Source organism: Manis javanica, chromosome 5, assembly GCF_040802235.1.
Source record: "Manis javanica isolate MJ-LG chromosome 5, MJ_LKY, whole genome shotgun sequence".
Taxonomy (NCBI): domain Eukaryota; kingdom Metazoa; phylum Chordata; class Mammalia; order Pholidota; family Manidae; genus Manis; species Manis javanica.
In genome coordinates this window covers 117266824-117277919 of record NC_133160.1, presented here as the reverse complement: position 1 = coordinate 117277919, position 11096 = coordinate 117266824, and the positions used below count along the sequence as shown (strand labels likewise).

At 34.0% G+C, this 11096-nt stretch overlaps 1 protein-coding gene across 1 annotated transcript; it reads right to left on the bottom strand.

The window, feature by feature from the left end:
• Positions 1-2480: 2480 nt before the first annotated feature.
• On the bottom strand, positions 2481-10871 carry JCHAIN (joining chain of multimeric IgA and IgM). Its single transcript, XM_017655651.2, has 4 exons — positions 10700-10871; positions 7589-7715; positions 4115-4195; positions 2481-3439 (listed from the first exon to the last, which is right to left on the bottom strand). The coding sequence occupies exons 1-4, from the start codon at positions 10761-10763 to the stop codon at positions 3235-3237; spliced, it is 477 nt and encodes a 158-aa protein (XP_017511140.1). The 5' UTR covers positions 10764-10871; the 3' UTR covers positions 2481-3234.
• Positions 10872-11096: the final 225 nt, after the last annotated feature.

Sequence of the window (11096 nt, the reverse complement as noted above, 5' to 3'; positions counted from 1 at the left end):
GATTTGTTTCTTTCTTATTGGCCTGTCTTTGTATCCTTGCACACTCCATCATCATTGGCTGGGAGCAGCTCATGGACTTCACACAAACACAGTGATGGATACCAGAGTCCTAGGTCAAACAGAGTCCCAGAAAAAAAACAAGAGACTTCTTTTACAGCCACTTTGTCTACTTTGATTCTGTAGTGTTTCCCTGCTAAACCTCCCCCTAATCAAGCAAATTACAAATGAAACAACAGGAAGGTTTTAATCTTTCTTCAGTAACTAGTTTAAGAGCCACTCTAACTGAGTGAAAAAAATGGCATCTCTGCCTTAATATTGTGTCTGTCTCCTTTGCTGCCTTAGTCTTTGGATCAAAAAGCTTCTGTCAGCCCTGCAGCCCTGCATGTATACTTGTTAATTATCAAAAGGGATTTTGATTATGATGTAAGACTGATGCAACCCGTCCTTTACCCAAAACTCTCCTCCCCAGAGGAGATAAAAAATTTTGAACAAAAATGATAACTGCATTGTCAAGGACTTATAGGAACATCATGGCCAGACTCATATCAACTGACTGGAGTCAACTAACCAAGGACAAGGTGGCCACAATCCTCCTCAGACCCTTGCTGACTTCCAGATGTCTGAGGTTGTCAACTTGCGACCTCAATCCCCTCCCACTCACCCCTTCCCTAATAAAGAAGCTTGAAATCAACCCTGAGTTAAGATGGTTCTTTTGTACATGAGTCCACCATCTTCTCAGTCTGCTGGCTTTCTGAATAAGTCACTTTTCTTGCCCAACACCTTGTCTCTTCACTTATTGGTATATAGTGAGGTGAGTGGCATGAGCTTGAACTTGGTAACACCACCATCTATTCTGGATTTATATCAGGGAGTTAATGCTTAGTAAAGCACTTAGATTGGTGCTAAGTTGTTATTAAATGATGGTGTTAGAGCTTAACTGAACTTCTGAAAGAAGTGAGAGCTACAGGATGATAAGCTTGCAGCGCTCTTCTAGCTGGCATTTAATGAGGCAATAGTGCTAGAATTGGGGGTCTTTCCTGCAAGAATCTTCAAGGTGTAAATAAAACTTTTTCTATTGTATGTGCAGAAAAACTAAGGTAAAGATGGGGAGAGACTAGAGGAACCTCTTCAGAAACAGTATCCCCCTACACAAGACCGATGTTTACATATAAATTTTCTCTACACAGTGATACTTTTTTAAAAAAGAATAGTATGGAATGTGCAAAAGCTCTTGCTCTCCAGGCAAAGCCAAAAAAGAAAATGCAAAAACCCCATCACAAGGAAAAAAAATTTTTTTCACCATTTGAGGTGATGGATGTTATCTAAATTTAGTGCAGCAACTGTTTCCTAGTAGATATATATGTCAAGTCATGGTGCTGTACACGTTAAAGTTACACAGTGTTGTATGTCAAACTGGGGGGGGACGTCTCCCATAAATTCTCATAACACTTTGGACCCTATCTCTTTGCCTTTATAAGATTATAATGAATGATTTGTGATTATTTATGTATATGTCTTTTCTCCTCAACTGAACATAAGAGAATTCATGTTTTGCTGCTCAGCAAATATTTATTGAACACTTCAATGTGCCAGACACTATGCTGGGTGTTTGGGATATATCACCAAGCAAAATAAAAATATGCCTGCCTTTGCAGAGTTTACACTTTGTTGGGAGAGACAAACCATAAACATGATAAATAAGTAAAGTATATCTTCTGCTAAATAGTGTGAAAAGTATGCAGGAGAAAACAAACCAAAATAAGTAAATGGGCTGCAAATTTAAGAAAATGGTCAGGATGAGCCTCATGGAGAAGATGACACCAGAGGCGAGTTCTAGGAAGAGTGGTGGTGATCATCTTGAAGGCACTTAGTACAGTTTAATCTCCAAAACATCTACCTTGCATGTGATGAATAGTCAATAAATATTTACTGATCAAATAAAATTCAAACACTTGGTTAAAAATCACATGCTGGAGTGAAGATTAGCCAAGAATGACATCTTCAGCAGATTAAAACTATGATCCCTACTGCAGCACCAGAGACTTACCCCTTTAAAAACACTGCAGAAACAGTATGAACACAGCGAAAGTTAATAAAAATCACTATTACCATTTTTTAAAAAGGAGAACACAGAACAATGCCTCTTCAAAAAACTGATTTTACTAATCAGCTTCCCATTATTTGAAACCCAGTCATTACTTTCCACAGTACCTTAGAAACGTGTGTCATTTGGCCTTAGCTGTCTGCCATAAAGTGTTATGTGCCATGAAAAATACTGTTTGTTGGAAGGGACCTTGTCTTTTTATTTAATCTTATATTTAAATGACAAAGCTACCTTAAACATGTATATGTACAAATTCAGTGATTAATGCATAATTACATCATGCTTACAAACTGTTCATCAGTAATAAATTATATTTTAACTTACAACAAAGTTAACATAAGCAAACTTTTTTCCAATAAATTATCTCACACAGATATATGCTTATGAATCTATTTAATTGCTCAAAGTGTGCTAGAGAATACATTTTTTGGAATACATATTTCATTAAATTTGTTACAAAATAGATGATTTCGAATGGGGATTTCATACATTATCCTGATTATCAAAAAAATATCTGTATCATCTGCTACCAAACCTGTTATGTCAAAATACATTTTTTAATTATGCATCTAATTATGTCACTTCCAGGTCATTGGTTTTGTAAATTAGAGATCCCATCTTAAATTATTTTTTATAAATATTTCCACATTTTCCAATTTTTACTTTTCTAATGAAGAAATAATATAATTGACCGATGTTTACATATAAATTTTCTCTACACAGTGATACTTTTTTAAAAAAGAATAGTATGGAATGTGCAAAAGCTCTTGCTCTCCAGGCAAAGCCAAAAAAGAAAATGCAAAATTTAATCATGTCTCCTGATTTTTACTCTTTGAGTTTTATTTTCTTCCTTTGTCTGTTTTTTAAGAGCTAGAAATTATATTTGTAAGGATGTATATCCCTTCAGGCAAGGATGATAAGTGAGAAACTTCAATTCTTAGAGTGTGAACATACAATTAAGAAGTAATTACTTATTAAAAATAACATTGTTAGTATTTCAATTATTTGGGGTCTGGGTTAGTTTTACATTATCAAAAAAACCAAATTAATTGGTAGTAAATATATTACGTTTCTGGGTCAAAAAGGAGAGTCTTTCTAGATAAGGAGTTGTGCAGTCAGCAATGACTAAATTAGTCAGGATAGCAGGAATCTGGGGTCAAAGCTGTTTCCACAACTTTGGTCTTACCACCATAGGTAAGTGGGACCCTATTTGTGTAGCACTTGTTTCTGTCATAAGTGTAGCAGGTTTCACTGTCTTCATCACAGATGTTGCTCTGGGAGGCAATAACTATTTGATTATCCAGCTCCACTTCTATAGGATCACATTTTTTACAGCTGAAAAAAAAATACATATGCATTAGACAATCCCCATCAAACAGTGTCTCAGAATCTGAGTTACTATACATTTCTATCAAAAATTAGTTCTTGCAGCTCTGAGCTGACAGCTGATAAAGGGTGACTCCTTTCAGATCTCAGATGCTACAATATAGAATGGGTTTATGGGATTTTTCAATTTCTGATAATTAGTTCAAAGTAAGCAATACAGTTAATGCTATGATAATATGATTGTTTTGTCTACACCATACAGCAACTTCTATTCTGTTAGGTTTATTCCCAACTGTATGCTAGGATTAAAAAAGTTTTTTATAATGACAAGGAAGGAAGGATTTTTTAAAATAAATTGTTTGATATTGGATTCTATAGTTTCCAAAGAAGCACCTGCATGTCAACATGCCTGAAATCCACTCATTGAACTTGTAAGAAAAATTGGCCCTTCCTGTCCTAAGGGCAATAATTTCTTCTTTAAAATAAATGTATGGCCAACTTTTATCTGTGATAAGTTTTATAGATTTATGATATCTAGTAATTAACATAGGAATTAATGTAATCAAAAGTTCAAATTGGTGAATGCTTGTACTCCAACATAGTCTCAAAAGCATTCTTACTAATAAGTTTAATTAAAAGTTATTAACTTCTGTATCTGTGTTAGTATGAAGGAAAATCTCTTACAGGTCAGACAAATGGTACACAAAATTGGTTCTCAGTGGTGAAGTGGGATCCGAGATATTCTCCCTGTTGTTCAGAGGAACACTAAAAGAAGGAAAAAAACAAATCAAAATAATGAAACTAGCAGATTTTGTTATTTTTAGTAATTGGCATATTGGTAGGGCAGTATTTACTATTTCATCAGGAGATTTAATACCTTTAGCACTCGATGATTGCTCAACAGTAAACTCATGGTAATTTGCAGTATTTTAAGCATTTCCCATTCAAAATAAACCTCACTGCAACTCCTCTGTCATTGATCTTTGCTTACTTGGTAAATTCCTGCTTTCACATTAAAAATCAGCCCAAGTTTTATTCAATGATGATCCCATCTCCACCCCTCAATAAACTCCTTCCTCTGTAATCTCATTAAAGTTCTTATATCTTTAGTAAGCATAACAAATGCCATATCATAGCTGCTTGTCTACAATGTAGTTGCTTCCCTGGAGTACATAAGTTCCTTGAGGCAAAATCATTTATGTATTCCCAGTGCATCAATAGACATGTGGCATGTGGGAATGCTCAACACTTGTGGAATGAATGGACAGATTATTATCCACATTTTTGAGATGCAGAAATTATAAATCAGGGACATTAGTGACCTAGCAAGTTCACACAGCTACTACAGTAAAGGTGTAACTGCAATCCCAATCTCTTGATTTAGTGATGTTCCATGAAAAATTAGATAACACTTGTCAACTAGTTCAGGTAATTTCATTAACTTTCATGTTTTTTCATCTATGTCATTATTTTCCTTCATATGCATCCCTCCCTAACAAAAGATATAAATAAAGAAAAACTTGTATTTCCTAACTCAGTATTTAGCAATATTATCCACATAGATACACAGGCCAAAAACTTGGAAACCATCCCTGAGTCCTTCTTCTCCATAATGACCTATGTCTAATCCATCTCACAGCTAAATAATTCTAAGTATCTGCATCTATGAAATCTACCACTTGCTTCAAGAACACCACCATTTCTCGCCTACATTTAGCAATATCCTCCTTCAGTCTTGACCCCTCCAGTACCTTAGCCACATTATTGCCTAAACGGCCTAACATACAAGCCTAATTTCCTTCTCTCCTTAAACCTAGTGTCTCCCCACAGATAAGAGGATATCCTTAAGATGGCACAGAAGGCATTTCATGATATGCATCTAACTCTCCAGCCTCACCTCTCACCAGGCCATTCTGATGACTAAAATCCAGCTATAAACAATTGCTTGCAGTTCCACACATTTACCATGCTTTTCTCTTCTCTAAGTCTTTAGCAATAACATTTCTAGCATTTACTAAGTATTTATAGTGTGCCTGGTACTATACTAAACATGCTACCTAATGATTTCATATAATCCTCACAGTAACCCTGTTTCCTTTTCCTGGAATGATCTGCCACACCTATTAACCATGTCATTCCTCACACACATTTACCAGTTAGCTCCCAGCCAGCCAGCCAACAGCCATCATCCACTTCCACATCCTTTCCTGCTTCCTACTGTCCCAACCCCCAGGATAGGACTGGATGCCCCTCATTAGCTCTACTACAGTATGCTATATTTATCCCTGTTGTAGCATTTATAACACTGTATTATAATTGCCTTTTTGTTTAAAGTTCCCTACTAAACTGTAAATTCTTTGATGGCATGGACTGTGTTTTATATAAATCGTTGTATCCCTTGCTCCAATTCTCAGTGGCATTTAGTTGCATTCAATAAATGCTTGTCAAATGAATGAATGAATGAATGGACCCATTCTTCATAAGATTGTAAAGGCTCCCATAATATCAGAAAATGGCTTTAGATAATGAGAAAGGTAAGGGAATAAACATGTATGAATATCTACTCTGGGCCCCACACTGTTCTAGATGCTTTTCTACATTATTGTATTTAATCCTCACAACCCTATAAAGTATACATATATATATACATAAACATATAATCATCCCTGTTCCACAGTTTAGGAAACAGGCTCATATTAGTTAGGTAATTTTCCCAAAGTCACAGCATTAGTAAGTGATGGAGTTGGAAATAATGCCATAATGACACAGTAATGGTACAAAACTTACAGAAGTGAGATCAGGGAAGCACCGATAGATATCAGACTAAATATCAATGTCATGGATGCCGTTCTTCCAAGTTACATGCTTGCCAAATTGCTCTGTGCCTAACAGAGGCCTCTGTGGAATGGAGTCTGTGTGGTTAAAGAAAACTTGCAGAGGAAGTGATATCTAAGCTAAGACATGCAGGCCTTGAGGAGGAGTTAACCAGGCTAAGAGGGATGGGAGAAAGAGTTCCTTAAGCAAAGGAACTAGCATACACAAAAAAAGAAGGGGAAGAAAACACTGTGCATGTGAGGACAGGAAGGTGCTATGAAGGGGCTGGATTTTCAAACAAAAGATGATTTTTTAAAAGTGTCAGTGGAAGACCTTGAGCCTTGAAAGTTTTACTGAGTGTTGCAGGTTAGGCCAATGTATGTGTAATGCATCTGGGTCACCACGTAGGGGACACTACCAAAAAGCTTTCAAGAAGGATAGTGACATCATGATAACTGGCACATAGGTTAGGTGAATAAATAAGAGCAAATAATTTTTGAAAATGTGCTAGAAATTATATAGTCTCTAAAAGGAATAGATCTCAATTTATCTTTATAATAACTCTGTTAGATACATACTAACTCCCCCCATTAAAGATGAAAAAGTTGAAGTTTAGATTGGATAAGTAACTTGCATATAAGAGCACACAGCTATTCAGTGACCCAGCCAGAATTTGAAACAAATTCTTCTCCCATCGATGAATGACACTGAATGCTATATTCTATTTCAATAAGAGGTACTTGACTGGGGAGAAACTATTCAAGGTTCACAAGGAAGACTTACTACTTACTGGATCCAATAGGAGTCTCATTTCTTAAATATTACTTGCATTTTTGCAATTAAGTCTCTCATAGCTTGCAACTACGGACTGAAATCCAGTCTACAAGTGAAGACTGAATCAAAGTAGTCAATTTGATCAGTCTACTTCATCTTTATATAGATAGTTGAGAATAGTACAAAATACTCTGTAGTCCCTGTTTTGTACAAAATAAGGGCTTTTAGTGTCATCTCAAGCTTCAGTCTGAACTAATCAAAGAGCAACTGAAAGCTCTGATTCGAACCAAAATAACTCCATATAAATAAGGCATGTTGATGACTAGATTGGAACGTTCAGTTATAATTTGATCTAGCTGACTGGTTTTACATCACCTGGAAACCTTGGTTCTTGCTCCCAATTTCTACAGATTGGCTCAAGCCCATTAACTAGATACAACTTCATGAAGGTGTTACACATCAAAAAGAGGAGTAAAGATATAGGTATTCCATTCAAACAATAGTTACTATCATAAAGTATCCCTGCTTACAACATGGGGGGAAAAAAAGAAAATATGAAATGCTACATACATAATTCTGATGTTTCTCTCCACTATATCTTGACTAGGATCTTCGGGAGAAGGGATGATTCTGGACGTGATCCGGGCGCACTTACATTTGTTATCAACAAGAACAGTCATTTCATCTTCATCTTGGGCTTGGAAGATCAAACATATTAAGAAAGGGCAACAAAAGTCTATTTATTTACTTCTATTGGGTTCGTTTATTTTTCCTGCAGAAAAGTTTTATGGTTGATCAGTTTCAGTTATCTCCATTTGTTCTCTTTCCTAATGTAAAATAGCTAAGTGCAATCTCACAGCATAGTTAAGGAAATCCAGATGTACTCCAAAAGGAACTTTCTCTTTTTTCCTCAGACGAGTCTATTGGAAACTCAGCTGAAAGTTTTCACCTACTGCTTTTAATAGAAACACAGCTCTCTGAATAAGGTGGCCTTGTAAAAATCAGTGCCAAATGCAAAAATGAGAGAAAAAAACAAAAATCTAGACTGGATTTCTCTCAGATCAAAGCAGATCATTCAAAAGTGAACCAAAAATAACATTAGTCTTTATAAACCCAGTTTGAAGTTTCTTTCCTGAAGTACATTTACATACTTTATCTTTTTTGCTTAGATTGCATTAACACTAGGAACAAGTATGTTTTCCCCAAGATAATCTTATCTTGTAAGGCTTTTAAATATTCTCTACTACAATTTTCATAAATTTATTTATAGTCTTCTTTTTCATAATAACAATCAGGTTATCATGGTATAATGATTCAATCAAATAAAATAATAAGTGCTATATTTATTAACATTTCTTGTAAGGATTATTTTTAAAGATATACACAAATTTATAGACGAAGTGTTATAAATTTGCAAAAATAATTCAGAAAATATTATTAGTTGCAACCTCTCTTTAATATAACATACCTGTGTACAGAAAAAATTAATAAATGAATGAGTACAAGGTGACCATTAAAGCCTTAACCCTAAGTTTCAACATTTATCATCTAAGCTGAATATTAGGCAAAGAGCTCTGGTAAGTGTTGCAAAGAATAAACAAGAGAAATTTCTTAATATCTGGGCTTAGATCAGTTGAGTAAATAACAGCTTTAATGGTGCTAATTAAATCATAATAATGATGTAAAACATCTTTTCTGTTATTATAATTTTAGCTAAGTGACCTTTAATATTTCCTCCCATCAGGCCTCAACTAAAAAATAAACATTTTTGGCACATAAATTCAAGTTATAAAAGCTAAATGATCAGGATAGATATTACTGTAACTGGAAGTCAATTATTCCAGTGATGATCCCAGAGCAGAGGACATAATTGTAAGACCTAATTTCAGTCTTAGTGATAACAGTCATTACAAAAACATTTTAAGACCATTGTTATTGTACCTACAACTGTTAGAAATACTTTATAAGGTATTATTGTGCTATTATTCTTAACTTCTTAATAAATCTTCTGATAGAAGTCTGCACAGTATTAAAGAAGAAACATTATGAAGTCAACTCAAGATAATGATATAATGCTTCTTAGCATTTTGAAAAGAGTGAGATGACTCAGACAGTGTCCTCTTCCCTACTCCTGATTCATGATTCTTAAATAAAATACAAATGAGCATGATGACTGATCAAAAATATAGACTGAATCAAGTATGTGATTTGATTATTAAGTCTTAAACAGAATATATCTACATTTTATTTATGGCATATAATTAATTTTCTTACCAGAAACCTAGGAAAAATGTATTTTCACTGTTACATGAAAATATTAGGCAGCCTAATAATATATACCAGAAAATATACAAATACTTTCAATTTACCAAGACTTATAAGATTCTAACATTCTAACAGGCAGTATTTTTCCTAATAAACCTGTACAGATCTGTGCCTTACTTTATTCCAAGAGCACCTGAGACATAATAGGTGCTCAGTAAATATTTGCCAAATTTAATTCTGTTCAACAAATAAGAAAATAGACTTAACAACACATGTTAGATATGAACATAATGAGTTTATGAAAAGGTGATTTTCTTACACAGGCAGATAGGATAGTAGTAGGAATGTGGATTACAAGATCAGAGGGCCTGGGTTCTATTGATCTACTGATCTGTCATCATCTACTGACCATGCTTGCTGTGTGGCCTTAGGTAAGTTATCTCACCTCTTAAAATCTCAATGGGCTCAACTATATGTCGGAAATGATAGTACCCACCTTCAAATGGTTATGGTGAGAATTAATGGAGTTGTATATGTAAATCAATTAACATAATGCCTAGAACATAGTATGTATTCAATAAATGGTAGCTCTTTCATTTATATTTTTTAACATATATGTTTATGGGTATATAAACTTCATAACCATATATATTTTTATATGTAAAAACCATATAGTGTCCTTATATTTTAAATATTATTAGAAATTTGCTATTCTTAGTGCTAAATTAGTATAAAAACACATGTAAAATAAATATTCTTAATTACATCATACTCTATCTTGATATAATAATAATAAGCTTAGTGTTAAAAATAATCAAGTGAAATTATATCATTTCTAATTCATTTGCCCTTCTAGATGAAAATAATTAAATGTATTTTATACTGAAATTGTATTCTATTTTCTATTATAGTCTGAAAGATTAATAAACAAAATAACCAAAGTCCAGCCATCAACTTATAGGCAACCTGTATAATATTAAACATTGTTAAAAGGTGACAATAAACCTGTAGGCTAACATCCAAGGAAGTTATTATAACTAATACCTATCTCTCTCGAGAAATAAAATCCCAATTCAATCTATATTGTACTTAGAATAATTTTTACTTCATTTCTCCAGAATGTGAATTCAAGATTCAGTATGGATATTCATAAGTATAGCTATCATAGTTATCCAGAAATATATTTTTTCTTATTCTGTAGGTTACTGTAGGCAAACAAATAAGAGAAAAAGAATAAAAAGAATCACAGCAAGTCTTGACTACATAATAATCATTGTCATATAAAGATCAGGGCATGTTAGAAAAAAATAGCCAGCTAGCTGGCCAACCAAAGCACAAACATAATGTTAAATCTTAAGAACAGATCTGTGTTATCATTTTCCTTTTATCTGGGTTCATTTTCAAAATACCACATACCTGTCACAAGAACAGCCTTAACAAAAATGGCGAAGACTCCCCAGAAAAGCAAATGGTTCTTCATCTTGAACCTCACTTCTTTTGAAAAAACAGAGCTCAAAAGTCAGGGTTAAGGTGTGTGATCTATAAGAAGTGTGCAAATGACGGTGGTTCTGCTTTCTTAAAATAACGCCCCAGACAGCTAACAAACTAAAAACAATCACAACTGCGGTTGAAGTCTGAAATTTAAATGCTGCACTGGAAAGAAATGGACAACTCAAACTTAGGTATTTTCTTCCAAAGTATCCCCCAAAAGCCATGCTTTGATGTAATCACGTTTTATTTTACATTTAGTCTATATAACGAAACCAGAAGACTAATAATAATTTCAAGGCAGGAGTCCATTAACAATGTTATA